At 60.9% G+C, this 18,642-nt stretch overlaps 1 protein-coding gene across 1 annotated transcript in view; it reads right to left on the bottom strand.

Annotated features, from left to right (window-relative positions):
• Positions 1-2,966: 2,966 nt before the first annotated feature.
• Positions 2,967-18,642, bottom strand: part of GAS6 (growth arrest specific 6) — a 33,016-nt gene continuing 17,340 nt past the window's right edge. The window contains exons 5-15 of the mRNA XM_019443814.2: positions 17,447-17,569; positions 16,754-16,876; positions 13,794-13,916; positions 13,140-13,261; positions 12,630-12,748; positions 12,233-12,422; positions 10,381-10,545; positions 9,049-9,217; positions 6,231-6,403; positions 4,458-4,686; positions 2,967-3,432 (exon numbers count right to left, since the gene is read on the bottom strand). Of these exons, the coding sequence (XP_019299359.1) occupies positions 3,278-3,432; positions 4,458-4,686; positions 6,231-6,403; positions 9,049-9,217; positions 10,381-10,545; positions 12,233-12,422; positions 12,630-12,748; positions 13,140-13,261; positions 13,794-13,916; positions 16,754-16,876; positions 17,447-17,569 (1,691 nt within the window). The 3' untranslated portion in view covers positions 2,967-3,277. The remainder of the gene's footprint in view (positions 3,433-4,457; positions 4,687-6,230; positions 6,404-9,048; positions 9,218-10,380; positions 10,546-12,232; positions 12,423-12,629; positions 12,749-13,139; positions 13,262-13,793; positions 13,917-16,753; positions 16,877-17,446; positions 17,570-18,642) is intronic.

Raw genomic sequence — 18,642 nt, 5'->3', positions numbered from 1 at the left:
GTAAAAATTTCCTTTATCTTTAATGCAGTGGTTTCAACAGGGATGATTTTGCACCTGGGGGACATGTGGCAGTGTCTGGGAGGGTTTTGATGGTCATGAGTGCTGTGGCCAGGCCAGGGGGTGCAGCCAGCTCCCAGACGGCAGGGATGCCACTAAATGACCCAGAATAGCCCTGCTCGTAAATAAGACTCCCAATCAATAATATCCTAAACACACAGAACAAAAAACAAAATTATTGTGGCTCTTCTCATTAAAAGCAAAAAAGCACCTTAGACCATAAATGTGTAGACAGCATAATCCATTCCTCACTCTATCTCCATGGTGCAAAATCAAGTGTGTCCTACCCTCCTCCATGAGGCAGATTCAGGCTCATCCAGCCCCACATCCACGGCCCACAGTCAGGGTCCCCCCAGCCCCACGTCCACGGCCCACAGTCAGGGTCCTCCAGCCCCGCGTCCACGGACCACAGTCAGGGTCCCCCCAGCCCCACATCCACGGCCCACAGTCGGGATCCCCCCAGCCCCGCATCCGCGGCCCACTGTCGGGGTCCCCCCAGCCCCGCGTCCACGGCCCACTGTCGGGGTCCCCGCAGCCCCGCGTCCGCGGCCCACTGTCGGGGTCCCCCCAGCCCCGCGTCCGCGGCCCACAGTCGGGGTCCCCCCAACCCCGTGTCCGTGGCGCACAGTCAGAAGGATGGAGCTCCGTATGCTGCAGACCCCTCAGCAGCTGGCCCGCCTGGACTGGGCAGAGGTGAGGACACCAGTCTGCCGGCACAGCTGGGGAATGCACCCTGCCCTCAGCTCCGTGCTGCTACCTATGGGCTTGTTCTCGGCAGCAGGGGTCCTGCTGGTGTAGTCTCAGGAAACACGTTTGTGCCCATGTCTCCCTGGACAGAAGAGGACTCCGTGGTGGTCAGAATCCCCCTGAGCCATGGCCTCGGTTGTGTGTGTGCTCTCATCTCTGGCTGCCCTGGTCTTCTCAAGAGATTGGGGCTGGCTCGGGAAGCATTCCACAGGAACATTCCAGAGCTGCCTCCACGGTGAGGGAAGCCAGACAGCACCAGGGGAACGGTGCAGCAACAAGACAATCCGGCCCCAAAGCTGCTTTGGGCTCCCGGGGCCTCATGAGACCAGCTGGTGGGCAGTACAGGGCTCTCCTGGGGGCGACAGGCAGAACTCGTTTTCCACACTGAGAGTTGCTGGTGCTGGGGTCGTCTGGCTTGCAGGGGTGGTGGTGAGGGGGCCTTCCTGCCTGTTGAGCAGGCAGTGTCCAAGCCTTGGTTGTCCTGGTCAATGCCAAACCCCCAGGAACTGAACTCTCACCCCCCAGATGGACGGTGTCTCCAAGTCCTGGCCTGACCAGCTCAGCCCCACCCGACCACCTGCCCGTTCCAGAGCCCGCGGATGGGCTTGGGGTCCCCATATGGTGCAAGCTGGCATGCCTGTCCACCCTGGTCACAGACCACAGAGCAGCCTGTGAACACGTGGCCTTCAAGGTCACGGTTCCCCCCCATCCCTTGTTTCCCGTGTGGAAACCTAACTGAAGAGTCTCAGACTAGTTTTTTCAAGTCCTGAGTCAACAGAACTTGTGCCCCGATGCTGCCACTCAGGAAAACAACAGAAAGGACGCAGCCGGGAGGGCAGTGGTGGTTGGGCCAGGGGGTCCCAGGGACACAGTGAATGTGCTGGGACTAGTGGCCACCCTACGTGGCCAGGCCTGCCTGCCAGAGCCTGTGGGCCTTGCCGCGTCCTTGCCCTGGACCTACGGCCTTCTGCAGTTACCTCGAAGGTGAGCTTGGTCCGGGGAGGGGTCCCTGCGGGCAGGTGTCTGTGATGGCCATCAGCTCCCTCACTGAGTCCTGGAGAGCTCTCCAAGGGCAGGCCAGCTGTGGGTGCACAGGGATACTCCCCCCGCCCTCACCAGGGTGCAGTGGGGGGTCACCCGGCTTGCCGATCCAGCAGGGGCTTCTGGCACAGTGCTCAAGGCCATAATGTTTTCTAGAAATCTGGAAAGAGGCCTCTCTGCTTCCAGTGGTGCACGGCTCACTTTGCCTCTCGTGTGAGGATCACTGAACCCTGCTTCCTCCGACTTCTCTTGCTTCTCTCTGGGTCAGGTGGTGACTTAGACTCATTCGGCACAAGAGACCGTTCGGTGCTCGGCTGATAGAGCTTTCAGGGATCACTCTGTCCTGGGGAATGACAGGCTGGGGGACCCTCGGCTGCCATCTGCAGGGCAACATGTAAAAGGAAACCCAGAACCTGCCCCGCAGCCCAGAACATTCTCTGGTGTTTGGTGTTCGAAGAAAAAAAATCTCAGTCTTGAAGAGACTGTCATTGAGCGCGACGCCCAGCGGACACTGAAAACGTCCCTGGCACATTCTGCATGAACACCACATGGCCACCGGCCACGGGGCGGGCGCCCTCCAGTGACCATGGCGTTGGGCAGACAGACAAGCTGTAGCCCTAACCTTGGCGCTGCTCTCCGCACCCCCACCCCCTGCCAGGCCTTGGTGACCTTGGTGCGTGCTGGCAGCTCTGGGGCCCCAAGTGTGTTTTCCAGGGGGGGGTCTTCCTGGGCTCAGTGGGCTACGGGTCATTGCCTCCACTCCATCTCCTGGTGCCGATTCCAGCAGCCCCACCGCAGAGCAGGGACCTCCCGGAATAGAGAAAACAGGGATTCCCTTTACATACAGAGAAAGAAGGAGGCTCAGAGGTGAGTGGGTTTGTCTGGGGGAAAAGCAGCAGGTGCTGGCCAGCCTTGATGCTGGAGGAGTGGCCAGGGCCCCCTGCCTCTGCCTGGGTTGCATCCACGGCACAGAGAACAAGGTGGCAGCTCCCAGAGCCAGGGGCGGTTGAGGGGTGGCGGAGAGGGCACCTGGGGCAGAGGCTGGCACTCGGGACCCTGTGCCGCTGATGCCGGCTGCCAGGCACTAATGGGCAAAGACTGGAGATGGCACCACAGTTAGAAATGGTTCTGTAGATGTTTTATTTTTCCATGTTTTCAGGCCAGAAAGAAGCATTTGGTAATAAAAATAACAGAATTATTTTCCTGGGTCTGCTCCGGTGAGCGCCAGCCTCCTGCCTCCGGCCTCCCTCTAGGAGGCTTTGGGGGTTGGGGCTGCGGCTTCGGGTCACTAATACTAGTCCCCTCAACTATTTACACATATGTTACAAGGCAAAGAACAGTCTCAGAGAAAGCGGCCTGCAGGGGTGTGGGGTCCGGAGAGGCTGACGTGGGCAGGTGGGTGGGGTCACCGCGGCCTTCTCTTCCTGCTGCTCTAGGGGCTGGCCTGCTCGACGGGGGGGCAGGAGTGTGATGTGATGTCACTGTGCTTGTAGGCGGCCTCGTCCAGGTCCAGCGTCTGCTGGTTGACCTCCAGGGTCATGCAGCCGCGGTAGAAGGCCGTGACTGGCGCTGAGGTCACAGGCACGTCTGGGCCAGTGGGGAAAGAACAAACAGCATCTTAGCAGGCGAGCCACCCGTCCATCTGGAGCCTGGGTGGCCCACCCACCACATCCCCCACCTCGTTGCTGCTCCCAGGCACCCCTGGGCCCCTCTCCATCCTGGCCTTTTGTCCTCAAGGGCACAGATTCCTTTCTGTCCAAAACAGCACCAGCTCGGCCAATGTCCACAGGCACCACTGAACACCCGGCCAGGTCCCCAGGAAGTGCACATGAACATCAGTAAATCAGTGTTATCTCCTTCTTGGCCCAAATGAGTCACTCAGGCTGCGGGGTTCCCAGTCCATCATCTTCAAGAGCTTGTTTGTTAAAACTAAATGGAGTGTGTGTTTGGCAGCCAAGGCAGGAATCGTGCGTTCTGCACAAAGGAGAACCTACACTGGGCTGTGCGGGGGCGCACGTCAGCCTTTCAACCACCTTTCTACCACTTTGCCCCGATCACTTGGCTCACGGCCACGGGCAGTCATGTTCTGCCTGGTCAGGAACGGGTTCCCAGTGTGCAGGAGGTGGCTGTATGCCAGCACTTCCTGGGGCACGGAGGACTCTGTCCCCAGAAGCTGCATGTTAGGACAAGGAGGCGGGTTGGTGGGGGCCTTGGCCAGAGCCTCTGTCTGATGCATGCTCAGGTGGGCGCTCTTGGAGGACACAGGTGCATCATGTTCAGGCTGACACCCGTCCCCACTAAGCATGGTCTCAGACTCAACCCCTGAACTGCCCAGCTGGTGCTGATAAACACAGAGCCATCACAATGCCCGTCAAGAGGTGCACCTGCAGTTTTCTCTTCCTCTAAAACAAAAGTTCTTTCTGGACAGAAATGCCCTGGCCCAGTCTAGAGCCAGCACATTGAGGACGGTGAGACAGCTGGTGTTCCCCCCCCTCACCGAGCGCCCCTCCTTCCCCAAGTGCCCCTCCCCCCAGCACCCCTCCCTCCCAGAGCACCCCTTCCCCCCGCCCCCCCAGTGCCCCTTCCCAGGTGTGCAGCCCCAGGAGCCCTACCTGGAAGTCCGCCAACAAAGGTGAGCACAGAGCCCTGCAGGTGCCTCTCGAGCACAGCCAGGCTCTCCTGCAGCCCCGCGGCGCTCACTTCGCTCTGGCCCCTGGTGCCGTCCACCTCCAGGGTGGCCTCACCCTTCTGCACAGAGACGGCCACTCGGTGCTCCTGGCCGTCACAGACCTTGATCTCCATCAGGGCCAGGGTGACTCCCTCCACAGCCAGGACGACCAGCTGTGGGGAGACATGCACCTGAGCAGGCCGGCCTCCTGCCCCGTCTCCCATCACTCGAGCCCTGGGGCGGGCGGGTGGGGGCGGGGGGGAGGCAGTGTCCCTGCAGCCTGCACTCTGTGGCCCACTGGTGCGGGAGTCAGTTTCCATGTGTGTAAGATGGGGGCGGGGGGGGGCGCCACACCCTCCAGTCATCCAAGTGGGGGTGCCGCCAGTGCGGCCATGATCTGGAAGTGGGACGTGGCCACTTCCTCGACGTGAAACTGCCACATAGGCCACAACGCAGTGGTGGGAGATGCGGGGCAGTAAGTGCAAGCATCCCAGAAGGCAGCTGGCCCTATGCATATGGGGATGCTCTCACCAGACAGAACAGCCTCCAACAGCTGGGAACAGAAACATGCTCCCACAGCAGGGAACAGAAACACACACTCCAGTAACGGGGAACAGAAACACACTTGGAACGGACATGCTCCAAAAGCAGGGAACAGAAACACACCCGGAACAGACAGGCTCTGAAAGCAGGGAACAGAAACACACACTCTGGTAACGTGGAACAGAAACACACTCTGACAGCAAGGAACAGAAACACACTTGGAACAGCCACGTTCCAAAATCAGGGAACAGAAACATGCTCTGAAAGCAGGGAACAGAAACACGCTCTGTAATCAGGGAACAGAAACACGCTCTGACAGCAGGGAACAGAAACACATTTGGAACAGACACACTCCGGAAGCGGGGAACAGTAACACACTCTGGCAACAGGGAACAGAAACATACTTGGAACAGACACGCTCCGAAAGCAGGGAACAGAAACATGCTGTGACAGCACAGTTTGGCCTGATGTCTCTCATTCTGCACCCCGGACAGTGAGCACTATTGTGTGGGAGCGCCAAGCTGTTTGCAGGCAGGCTGGGGAAGGAGGTCTGGTGTGTGGACTGGTGTTCAGTGGTGGTGGGTCTGGATGTGGTCCTGCTACTGCCTGGTCCTGGGAGCCTAGGGCTGGACCACCTGGGGGGCAGGCTGCCTCGGTGTGCATGCACCCTCCTGGTCAGCCGGGTCCTCATGCTTTGGATAGAGGCAAGAGCATAAAAGCTCCTTCCACAGCCTCTTCGCTGTTCCCTGGGGAAACAGTGGGTCCCACATGGCAAGAGTCAGCGTGGCTGGGTGTGAAGGGTTGGCTGAACCCGGGGCTTGGCCTGCATCCCCCAGAGTTCTGGGCTGGGCCTGCACATCTGAGCTGGCAAGGGAAACTGGAAGCCTGAGTTTGTTAGTGAAGTGGTCACAAGTGTGAGTGACTGATGTACATCGTCCTAAACGGCCAAGTCGGCCGAGTGTCTGGTGGGACGTGGCCCTGCCACACAAGTGCTCCCGGGCCGCGGCCCACACGGCTCTGACCACAGGTTGTGTCAGGTGACCTCGGGTCAACAGCGTCCCCGGCCGTGTGGCTGTTGGACTCGCAAGGGCCGCGTGACGCCAGGGCAGGGCTTCCCGAGGCAGGAGCGGGGGACCCGCCCAGGAGGGGAGGCCTGGGCAGCAGCGAGTGGTACCTGCTTCTTGAGCTTCTTGGTGGAGTGGTAGTCGACCAGGGCCACGGAGAGGGCGACCACGTGGTCGCCGCCCACCAGCGCGAGCAGCACCCCTGTGTCAGTGGCGGGGCGGATCCAAGCCACGACCTCTATTTCCCAGGCTGCCTCGGTGCCAACGGCTGCGGACGTCCGAGCTGCGGTGAGGGCGGCACATCAGAAGGCGATCCGGGTGGGGCAGGACGTGGTGAGTGGGGGTGGCCGTGGAGGGTAGGCGGGGTGACCGCGAGAGGGCCGTCCCTGTGGGGGGCTTCTGACCCGAGCTCTGGGCGCCTGAGGAGTGGCGCCTGCCCCTCCCTGCCTGCTTTCCCCCCCAGGACGGGCCAGAGCCTTGCCCGCAACCCCACCGCGCCCGCCTGTGTCCCTCAGGCAGTTTGACAAGGTCGGAGGTGCTTGGAAGACGCTGCACCGAGCGCCATCCCCACAGACCACACAGTTTCGCGTGAGGCGAAGCGTTGCTGCCATTCTACCGCCTCAGCCGAGCGGCTCCTCACTTAGGCACCTTATGTATACATGGCCTACGTGATGTCGTACGTGTGCTAAGTGTGTGGTGCAGAAACGATGCACGGGGGCCTGAGGCAAGGCATGTCGAATGTCCCCACGTGTCCTGCGTGGACAGTTCCAGAAGACATATTTTGGTAGAAAGGGCTGGACTGTGGTTGTGTAAGGACAAATATCACGCCACATTTCCTCCCTACACTTGAATCATCTGACGACCAGAAGCCCCTTTGCTCCGTGGTTGTAAGCGCCTTTGTCTCAGAAGATCTTCCAAGTCCTGACGAAGGAGCCGGTTCGGGCCTCTGGTGCTGCAGCAGGGGCCATATCCGTTGGAGCGTGGGCGCCCTGACCACAGGCCGGCTGGCACCACGGTGAACCACAACCTGGGCTCCTGGCTGCTTCCACTGGACTACAAGCACTGCAAATCATCTGTGCGTCCCCCGACCCTAAGTGGGGCTCGTTACAGTCCGTTCCTGATAATCATTCACTGAATCCAATGGGCGCAGAACTGGAAAAAGCAGCCAAAAAACAAAAACAAAAACCAGTGATCTTCTCCATGGCCAAGTTTCACCTTTATTCTTGATGGAAGAGAGGAGTGTTTCCTGGCCCTGAGTTTTCCCCGAGACGGGACCGGCGCACCGTGGGGGCGGAATCTTTCAAGGCACTGGAGCCACGGCTGTGCTGAGAAGCCTCGGCGAAGAGGGTCTCCCCCTGAACTGCTGCTTGGTGCAGAGTCTGTGACTCTCAGGGAGGCTTCTCTGTTCTAAGATGCGACTGTCCGAGGTTATGAGAGACGCATCGAGTTCTAAGTGCCATCTGGCCTTTGCTGTCATAGAACTGACTGCCCCAAACCAGTCCACGTGGACAGTGCACAGACCGTGGTATGCACAGGTCTGTGTTACAACAGAAAATGTCTGTGATACTCAGAAGAAAAGTAATGAAATGTTTTGTGATACCAGATTTTACCCTGAACATTATAATGATGTTCTACATCTTCCTGTTTAACAATGAGACCAAAGGAATAACGTGTATGTTGTTACCGGCTGGTTCTTTCCTCAGGAACACCTAGCAGTTTCGACAATGAAAGCAAAGATACAGGTGGGGGGTGACCCAAGGTCCTGAGAGGACAGCCTGCCTCACTGAGGGTAGAGGAGTGGGCCCCCATGGCCTCCCAGTGGGAGGGGTCATGTGGTCTGTGGTGGGGGTGGCAGACGGGAGCCTAACATAACCAGCTCGCCATCTGGGGAGAGAGGGTCTGCAGGTGGCCCGTGGAGACAGGGAGGACAGAGCCAGACCCCAGGAAGGAGCCAGGGTGCACTGCGGGGGGGGGCACCTGGACTGCAGTGTCGGCTGGGAGCAGGGAGGCACCTGTGAGGCCACCAGACACACAGGCTGTGGACGTGGGGTGGGTGGGGGGCACCTGGGCCCGTGAACCCGCCAACAGGGTCCACACAGTCGTGTGCATGTGCATTTTCCTGGGCCTGGGACCTGGCTCTCCTGATTCTCCAGGCACAGTGACAATAATTTAGGGCTCCAGGTCGCATGTGCTCAGGAAACAAGGTTAATTTTAAACCTAAGTAAGAGAGAGGAGGGAAAATCCCTTGGTCCCAGGGTCAAACAGAACCACTCAGCAGTCACCACTGACCCGCGCTGTTCATGCTGGCACCCTGAGCTCTTTTCCCACTAGCTGGCGATCGAGGACGCACATGATTTAGAACTTCAGTCCCAGGTAAAGTCTGTTTCTGAGACTGTTCCTCTGTCAGCATGAGCGGGTTGTTCGTTGCGTTGTGGCCCTCCAAGGTGGCTGTGCCGCTCTTCTCTCCTTTAACACTAGAGCTCTCCAGGGGCCCTGAGACGGCCCCTGCAACTCCAGGGTGCTGCCCCTCAGGGTCCCCAGGACGGCCCCTGTAACCTCGGGGTGCTGCCCCTCGGGGTCCCTGGATGGTCCCTGTGACTGGGGTGCTGCCCCTCATCCGCTCCTCAGGACGCTCTGACTGCAGAGTCAGCCATGTTCCCCACAGCCGGTGTGGACACACCTACACTCATCTCGTCCAAGAACCGTCTGTAGGCATCCTCTCAGATCCTTCATGTCCTCCTGCCTGCCCGGCCCCAGCTGCCCCGGTACCAGCACGGCCGCGGTCTTCTCCCATCTGTCCCGTCCTCCTCACTGGCTGATGTGAGACCCAGAGCGGGAGCAGCCACCCGCGAGGTGGCTTCCTGCCTCATGTGTTTCTCACTGCCTGTTGTCTGGAGGCCCAGCCCCAGCCCGGGAGCCCACACTTACTGTAATCGAGGCTGTAGAAGGCAAAGCCAGTCCCGGGGTAGAAGGACCCTCTCTCCGTCACGGAGAAACACTGCATCTTGGAGTTTGCTTTCACCGTTTCTTGGATGGTGGTGTCCTCGCCACTCAGCCAGTTCCAGCTCCTCATACAGCCATCTAGACGGGGGTTTATCTGGGAAGACAGAGAAATCCACGTGGCTTCCTGGGACCACAGAGACTCCCAGATACCATGACTAGGGGCCATGTGGTCAGAGCGTGGGATGCCCTCTGGGCTCAGGCATGTGGAAATCTGCCAAAAGATGAACAAGTCCTACTTGTAAAGATGACTTATTTCCCTAAAGGGCTCCACACTGGACACGATGACTCCTTGCAGGAGGCCCAGCACTCACGGTGGGTCCTCCTGCCGTGCGTCGTGCACGGACGCCCACCTTCTGTGGTCGCGCGCTCACTCCCAGAGCAGAGCACTGGCCACCCCCGGGAGGACATGGGACAAGGTGATGTGAGCAGTGGTACCTGGTACCTATGGAACTGAGTCCAGGGGCTGGGAGTGCCAATTCCAGTGCACCAGGCACGTGCTACATGCTTTGGAGCAAATCGGTAGTCATCCCTGCCTGTATCTGCAAAATGAGGAGGCGTAAGCAACTGTGGGACCCCCTGGAATGGAGACTGGCACCCCCTACCGGGATTCTGGCCACTGATATCCACCCACTGGGTGACGGGGAGATATCTACCGACCAGGGTGTGGGCTGTGATGCAGGAAGGGTGAGGTCGGGCAGAGCTTCGAGGTGGACTAGTAGTGACCTCTCCCCTGTGGAAGTCCCAGCAGGACTAACAACCCAAATGTTCTTGGAAATTGTCAAAAGAGTTGACTGTGTTTTTTAATTAGAAAAAAGTTTTTTTTTAATGTTCATTTTTGAGAGAGAGAGACAGCGCACAAGCAGGGGAGGGGCAGAGAAAGGGAGACACAGAATCCGAAGCAGGCTCCAGGCTCTGAGCTGTCAGCACAGAGCCCAATGCAGGGCTCAAACCCACGAACCGTGAGATCTGAGCCGAAGTCGGACGCTTAACCAACTGAGGCACCCAAGGCGCCCCTTGAGTGTTCTTTTTGCTCAAAAATAATTTCATTGTGTCTCATTTTTCATGCAAAATAGGCATTTTTATCATCACTTTAGATGAAAATTAAAGCTACTTTCACAGGGAGAGGCGGTGCACGCATGCTTGCTGACTTCTGGGAAGCCACCGCCTAAGCCTGGGAAGCACTAAACACAGCAGCTCGCAGGCTCGCCTGTCCTGATGGGTCCTGCGCTCTGACTCCAGACTGATGATGGTACTTACTGGCTGGACCAGGTCCTTCTCCTTGAAGGGAATGCCTCCCACGGTCAGGTTCAGATGATACAGTCCTCTGTCCAGCTGAAACAGGTCCCCAGCCACTGCGATCTTCATCACGGCATCCTTGTTCACCTTGATGACCAGATTCCGGTCCAGCTCCTCCACAGAGATCTGAAGGAAACCAGGGCCGGAGAGGCCGGGTATACCTTCACCCGGGACCCCCGGCCCCAGGGCTCACCCGCACACCTCCCTGTCCCCGTGTGCCAACACAACTTCCCTCCAGCTGGGGTGAGGCTCCAGTTCCCAAAAGGCCCCCGGCACTGGCTTCTCTCTTCGCTCCTCCTCCTCCAAGTGAAGCCCCTCGAGCTGCGTCCCTTGCCCCATCCTGGCACCTCTATAAGCCCTGCCGGGAGCTGCTTCCTGGGAGCAGGAACCCCGCCTGACATCACTGTTTTGGTGCCTCACTTCTCCCACCTGCAGGGGCCCCATCAAAGGCAGGGGGCACGTTTCTAACTCCCAGCAGGTAACTAAGTGTCTGGCACGGACCGGATGCTGTGCGTGAATTCACATGGACTCCAGAAGTTTGCATCTTTCCTCCTTTCCAAGCAGGAGAATGTAGAAACCTCTCTCTACACTCTGTGTTCTCCTAACCCTCCAGAGGTCCATCAGTTTCCTTTTTGGTTAAAACGGGAAACTTGTCGGTACTTGGGTCAAGTGTGGTCAGGAGGACACGGTGTCCATGAGGGGGCTGCAGGGGCAAAAGCAGGTCAGGAGGGGCGGCTGCAGGGGCTGCCAATGAGCCGACCCCGCTGACCCCACCCTGAGCGGCCAGTTCATGCACCGGGTGGGGGCAACTGTGCCAGTCACCCGTCACAGGCCCTGCGTGCCCCAGCTTTCTCACCTGGGTGCCGCCCACCCCCCTGGACCCCACACGCCCCACGACCACAGGGGCCAGGCTGCCCGTTTGGAGCACGTGCCTCCCTGGGCCCTGAAGGAGGCCGAGTCCCTCTGGCTCCACGGTCTTATCTGGGCTTTGCTGTTGGCACCCCTCCCGCAGCTCCGGAGACCCTTGTGCTGAGAGCTTGGGAAAGAAGGAAGGTGGCCTTACTTAACAGGGTGGACGCCTTAGCAGATGTCCCCAGTGTTTTTATTCAGAAAGTCCTATTTTAACATAGCTTTTAAAGGGCAAAAGGATGCTCTTCTCTCCCAGGTGCTTACTAAGAGCCCACTTCCAACCAGGGCCCTCCAAACTTCAGGAAGGGTCCTGTGTGTCAGGCTGCTGTGCAGGGGGTGCAGGCAGGGCAGTGGTGGGACACCTGCCTCTGGGGCTCTGGGTGCTCAGGGCACTCTCCAGAGGGAGGCACCCGTATGTGAGTGCGCCTGGGTCTGGGCGGGAAGGGCGCAGGTCCTGGGATGCTGCGGACACTTGGGCAGGAGCCGTGCCTAGATTTCGGCCCTGGACCCCCAGCTTCAGCGCCACGGACATCCTGAGCTGGACAGTTTTCTGAGGTGGGGTGTCCTGTGCACTGCAGGGTGACCGGCAGCCCCTGGCCCCACCAGGAGCTGCTGTGATGGACAGAATGGTCTCGGGGACACAGCCAGGTGTCCCAGGAGGAATGGCCCATCGAGTGTGAACTTCCCAGGGGCCGGGGCCCATGCCACTATGTGTAGTGTTCACCAACTGTCGGGTGCCTAAGCGCACGAGCAAACCCCAGGCCCTCCCCAGGAGTCCCTATGCCGGCCAGGCCGTTCCCCAGGAGTCCTATACGCCGGCTGGGCCGGGGGCACGAGCAAACCCCAGGCCTTCCCCAGGAGTCCCTACGCCGCCCGGGCCAGGGGCGGGGGTGGCCACGCTCACCGTCTGCCATGTGCCATGGTTGATGATAGGCCCGCTGCTGGTGACTCGGCCGACACCACCGTAGCGGAGCTGCAGTTCCAGCCGGCCAGCCCGCAGGCCCAGCACGATCCAGGCGCTGTCTTGATGACCTCCAGCAAAGAACAGGACCCCTTCGGGGTCAAAGGTCCTGAAGTCGAATTCAGCAAGCAGCCTGAGGGCCAGCATGAGAATCATCAGGTGACACACAGGCCCCATAGGACCCAGACCAACACGGGCAGGCAGGCACCCCGGGACTCCTTCCCCAGCGCCAGAAGCAGGCCCCGCAGTGGTGGGTGTCCATGCTGACCCAAAGCCTGGACTTGGCAGCAGGCTGCCGTGGATGTGCCAGGACCGCGGGGGGCTGCGAGCTGCCTCCCACCTGGTGGGCTGCAGCCTTTTGAAGCGCAGTCTGATCACGGGGGTCCCGCTGAACATGCGGCCCAGGTACAAGGACTTCACGCTTTTGGCCACATTGAAAGGCACGCAGGGCAAAATGTCCTGTGGAACGGGGGCGAGGAGTGTCAGGTGGGGCCCACCTGGTTCCACCCCTCCCGGCCACACGGGGCCTGTCAGGGTCGCAGGTCGAGTCCCCCTCAGCCATTCTGCCACCCAGATGCATAAGCAGGAGGCAGATGGGCCCCCCAAATGTTGGAGCGGGATGAGCGGGTGTGGGCGCACCCCCAGTCTGGGGGCTCTGGCTGCACGCACACTGGGCAGGGCCTGCTTTGGGTGCAGGCTGACTGCTGGGCCGCGGGTAGGGAGCCGCCCTGGGGGTGTCATGCACAGGACAGACACGCCCCCCCATCCCGCATCGCCACTGCCCTGGGTCACCAGCCCTCCTCCCTGAGAACGGTCTTCCCGAAGGGGGCGGCCGCCCCGAGGACACTACCTCGCAGGTGTTCATGTCCGGGGACAGCTTGAGGCCCCCACGCCCGTCACAGTGGCAGGTGTAGCCCCCTGGGGAGTTGACACAGGCCTGCTCACAGCGCCCCTCAGCACACTCGTCCACATCTGTGGCCACAAGGGAGATGGGCAAGCCTCACCTGTCTGGTCACACATGCGGTGTGCTCTCTACGGGCTCCACAGCACGTGACTCAGGAGGCACCCACACCCCGCTGCGCCCACAGTGCTTCCCGGCAGGTCCAAGGAGCCGCTGGAATAAGCCAGCCGGTCAGTCACAAAGCACGTCCTCGTCTGAAGGGTCCACTGCCATTGGCAGGCACCCCCGGGGCACGAAGGGTGTGAGCGGCTGCACGTCCCCAGCTGTCCCCAGACACAGTAGCTGGAACTGAGGGCCACACACAAGCCCATCTGCTATGGCGGCACAGGGCATACGGTCTGGGGCAGGTCAGAGAAGGTGCCGAGCTGCACTCAGAGGCAGCACGAATGCATGTGTGTATTGTATGCGCACGTGTGCACACACGGCACGCACACTTATGTGCACACGAGCACACGTACTCACAGGTGGGTGCGGTGTGCTGTGTGTGCACGCCTGCACGTGTGTGTGTGCCTGGTGCCGGTGGGCGGCTGGGAAGAGAGGTACCTTGACAGTCTTTCTCCTGGGGACTGAACGCGTAGCCCTCATCACAGAGGCAGGCGTAGGAACCCGGCAGGTTGTTGCAGCGCGCCTCCCCGCAGGCCCTGCCGTCTGCACACTCGTCCACGTCTGCAAGAAAACCAGCATGCTGGATGGGGGGTTTCTGACTACCATGGGGAGGTGCTGTGGTGGGAGCACCGCGTGTCGGGGGCGCAGCCCCCGGGGCAGACTAGGCCCACGCCCCCTCCGCCCAGCCACCGACACTGCAGCCCGAGGCCCAGGCATTGGGGCCATGGGGGGCAGTTCCAATCGGTGTCCTGGACACTGGACAGGGCTCTGAGCACTGGAGCACAGGAGCAAAACCCCAGGGGCCTTCCGAACGGAGGGTACCCTGCGTCCCTGGAGCAACTCCCCCCCAATGCCCCCGGGATGCCACCTGCATCTCCCAACTCGGCCTCCACTCACACCCTGGGTCTCTCCACCGGAATTCAAACACCACAGTAATGACAAGTTATCAAGGCTCTTCCTGAGGTTCCGTCCATCCTGCCCCTCCAGCAAACGACCAGCACGAAACTTCTGCAGTTAAAAACCCATTTCCTCCAGAGTCAGAAGGAACAGGTGGCTCGTGTCATTGCTACTTCAAACACCATGGGTCCTCACACAGCAACACGACACGTGTGTCTCCAAGCCCCACGCCATTCACGACTCCTCACGAGGGCAGCTAAACGCAGGCTTGCAGGTGCAGAATGAGGAAGACGTCGCTCACTGACCCCAAGAACGAGCCAGCAACCGCACACGTCCCTCGAGAGCGTGTGAAACCGCCAGGTTGCACCCGATCCGTTTCCAGCTGTGTGGACGCTTCTGAGCCTGGACTTCATTTCAGGAGCCAGGCAGGGCCAACCCCACGTCCAGAACCTTAGGAACCTGGCTCCCCCTAGTACGTGGGGCGTGCCGGCTGCACCAGGGAGGACACTGTGCTCCCTGCTCTGCACTCACACTCGGCTGCAGGGCCCCGGGCCGCTCCACACACAGGATGCCTCATTGGCACAGGCTCTCTCTGAACACGGCCCATGAGGCCCTACCATGGTACCAAGGAAACCACAGGGACCCCCCACAGCCTCTGCAGCCTCTGTTGCTCTACAGAAGCTCATGACCTGGGCTTCAAGGTGTGCAGAGTCCCTGTGGGGCCTGTGACAGCGGAGGGGCTGGGGAGGGAGGGCCCGAGAGCCCGCGGCAGCATCAGGGAAGGGCTCCCCTGTCCTGGCCCTGTGCCCACACACCATCACTTCCCAGGCCAGGAAGCCTCCCCATGGGAAACAGTGGTCAAAGCTCCAGACCCCACGCGTCCACGTGGCCCTTGCCACCTTGCTTTCTTCTCCCACAGTGTCCATTGGCCACAGCCACAGAGCCTCTGGCAATACTGTGGGCCGGGCTGGGGGCCCAGACAGCTGAGCTCCAGCCTCTGGGCCCCTCCTCCCTACACCTCACATCCTGCCAACACTCTGCCCATTGGAGATGCCACTGTCGGGCAGTTGGTCACAGAGCACGGTGACTGGGAGCCAAAGCAGGTGAACAGTGTGCAGCATTGGCACGGGGGGGCAGAGAGCCTAGGCCCAACCATACTGTGTGCGCTGCGGCCAAGAGGTCCTTGGGTCCAAAACAGGCTCTTATTGCCCTCCCCCTGCGGGGGCCCCCGGCCCACCTCCCAGCCATGCAGGCTGGGGACCCCTCCTTGCAGCCAAGGACAGATGATGGAGAGGCCTGGGCCCCATTCCCTATGCTGCTGGGGGGCCCTTGAAGTGGGGTGCAGCGACCCCACCCCCTCCTTCCCAGTATCTCGGGTTCTGACTGAGAAGAACAAGATGGAAAGTCCAGGCTCCACAGTGATAAGACTCCCCATTCCCCACAGCCTCCCTTGCCTGCATCTGGGGGTCCCAAGGTCCCCAAAGAAATAGTTGATGGCCAAGAGAAAGGGGGGTACGTGAGGACCAGACTTGGCAGGCACACCCCGAAACCTGGCAGCAGAGGTGGGGCTCCTGCCATCATGCTAATCATTACTCAGTCATGCTGAGGACAGCACCTCGCAGCCCGCTGACCCAGCAGGTGCAGAGTCCCGTCCCACTGCCCTACACGCTGTTCTGGGGGGAAAGGCAAGGATGCAGGGAATATCTGGGACCCCTAGAGTCCTCACACATCATAGACTTGGTGAGCAGGTGGGAGGGAGATTCTGGTCACTCAGGGACTTCTGAGGAGGCTAATGCAGGATGTCCCCCATGGCACACGGCACATTTCCTGGGGGCGTCCAAACAGACCATCTGCCCGCGGCCCTGAGAACCCTGCCCCTCGGCCCCAGCAGGTAGAGGTGCACAGGCCACGGAGGGGCCCTTGCTCCGGAGGCTGCTTCCCCCTCAGTACCTCCATCTTGTTCCGGGGCAAGCCAGCAGCACTCAAGAAACGTCCCAGATTCCCAGGGACGTGCCAGTGACAGACGTCAGCAGGTCTGAGTTGGAGGGTGGGGTGGGGGTGGGCGGAGAGCTGCCCCTGTGAAGTGGGGTGCCCCTGTTGTGCAGTAGGCTGGCCACAGCTTGCAGGATGCTGGGCTGCAGGGGGCCCGAGACAGAAGGGACGAGAGTTGCCTTCTGCTTGAGCCTTTGCCAGAGGGAAGCAAGCCGGGTGGGTGTGGACGGGGGCCCGCCCCTGGGTCAGAGGGAGTGGCTGAGAGCCCGGTGACTCATCCTGGGTCGGATGCTGGGGCAGCTCCCATGGCCGCTGACATGCCCGGGCATGTGCTCTGCGAAGGCCCCTCCCCCTCCTCCCGCCTTTGCAGGGACCCACAGCCTCTCAAGAGGTGACCGCCAGCCTCAGCAATCTGGCCATCTTGCCAGATTGCTCTGGCAATTTGACAGCTGCACAGACTGACGGGGAGGGCACGGGGAGGGCTTGGGGAGGCTCGGCCCGGGCATTACCTTGGCAGGTCCTGCTGTCCACCGTGAGCGTGTAGCCACTGTAGCAGGCGCAGTGGAAGCTGCCGGGCTTGTTGAGGCATATTTGGTTGCAGCCCCCATTCTGCTGGCTGCACTCGTTGACATCTGGGCACAGAGCAAAGAGAGGCTGGGGAGCATGCAGAGGTGACGCACAAGCACCTGCACGCCTGTCCCCACAGGAGACCCCGCTGTGCCGAGGGCGGTGCCCGTCTACCGCGAGTGCACACTGGAGGAGGGCAGGGCCCCGGGGTGGCTTGGAGCAGCAGTGAAGGGGCCCCCGAGGTCACCAGGTCTTGGGGTGTTTTTCCTGCGGCTTCTTTGCTCACCCCCCAAAACTGCAGACAGGGAGGTTGGACAAGGCCCCACCCAGGGTCCCCAGGGGTAGCCCTACGGTGGCTTTTCTTCCAGTCCTGCCTGAGCCAGGCCACTGCCAGCATCCGATAGCTTCTCAAAGGTTGGACAGCGCCCTGTCCTTGGAGGCGAAAGCAGTGCCTCTCCATGTTCTTGGGGGATGTGAGGGGCCAAGGGGCCCCTCCTCTCCTTCTTCCTCTGAGCCGGAGGGAGGTGGGCCGGCCATGAGGGGCCAGGTACCCCAACAGTCTGGGGCTCCTGCCTCCTCTGGAACAGGCCCTGCACATCCCCCGGGTGGGCTGGGGGCACAGGGAGGGGCCTCACCTCTGTCACAGAGCCGCCCGCCCCAGCCAGCTCTGCACTGGCAATAGAAGTTGCCCATGAGGTCTTGGCAGACTTGGGTCCCCTCCTTGTTGCAGGGGTTTGGGGAGCACTGGTCAGGCAAGTCTATGTTGAGAAAAAGGAGAAAATATTCAGCTGGGAGGGAACGGCCGGGGGGCAGGCCCACCGAGGCAGGCCCAGACTAGAGGCATGGACCCCAGCTCCGGGCAGGAGAACAGTCATGGAGCAGGTGGGCCAGGCCCTCGTCTGTTCCAGGGAGATCTGGGTCAGCTTGGAGGGAGTGTCCACCTGCCTGCTGGGCCAAGGGCAGCAGAGGAGGACAGGGTGGGCCTGGCTGGGCTCCTTGTGCTCTGGCCTCCCAGGGAGGAGGCCCACAGACCCCTGGCTGACCTTAAGGGTCACATGAGGAACCCCCATCCCGGCCGACATCTCCACAGTCCCCGGCCAGGCATCCCATCCACTCAAACCCCAGCATGCTCCCCACAGGGCTTGGCGGCCACAGGAGCACCCCCACACCACCTGGCCGGATGCGGGACTGCCCAGGCCCAGGCTGCCTTGGCTCTCCCAGAGAGGGGTACCGGCCGGCCCCTGCTCAGGGGGCAGTCTGCCGGCCAAGACTGGCAATCGCCACCTGCTTTACAGGCTAGTTGAAACAGTCACGGGGGGTGGCTTCCAAGGACTTGGCATGTGAGCAACTTCTCACAGGCTGCTGAAGCCCAGCTCCAAGGTGCCATAGCTGCAGGGCCCGCCCACAAGCAGCCTGGCTCGCTTGGGTGCAGGTGCTGTGTGGGAGGGGCTGGCCAGGGGTCTCCAGGGGATCTCAGCACTGGGGCCCAGGCTGACCTCTGCCGCTCTCACTGTGCCCATGCTCAGCAGGCCCAGGAGATTTCCAGCCCCGCAGCCCTTGTGTGGGTCAGCTCTCGCCTTGGTTCCTTGACATACCTTGGCCAGCTTTCCCCTCCCCTCTTCCAGCATGGACACCAGCCCCTTTCAGCCTGGGGACAGCACTGGGCCTGTGGCTGAGGTCCAAACCCAGGGCCAGGGCTGGTAGATGGGGCGGGAGATGCCCCGAGTGCCTGCAGCAAACTCGCTGTCCCTCAGGCAGGTATCCTTCAGCGGTGTGGACAAAACCTTGCTGCTCTGGACCGCTTCCCTGTGGCCCTGGGGACTGTGGGCTC

The sequence above is a fragment of the Panthera pardus genome, unplaced genomic scaffold (genome assembly GCF_024362965.1).
Source record: "Panthera pardus isolate Hobbes unplaced genomic scaffold, ASM2436296v1 HiC_scaffold_1, whole genome shotgun sequence".
In the NCBI taxonomy this organism is placed as follows: Eukaryota; Metazoa; Chordata; class Mammalia; order Carnivora; family Felidae; genus Panthera; species Panthera pardus.
Note: the sequence above shows the minus strand (reverse complement) of the source record. Positions and strands in the feature narration are given on the sequence as shown.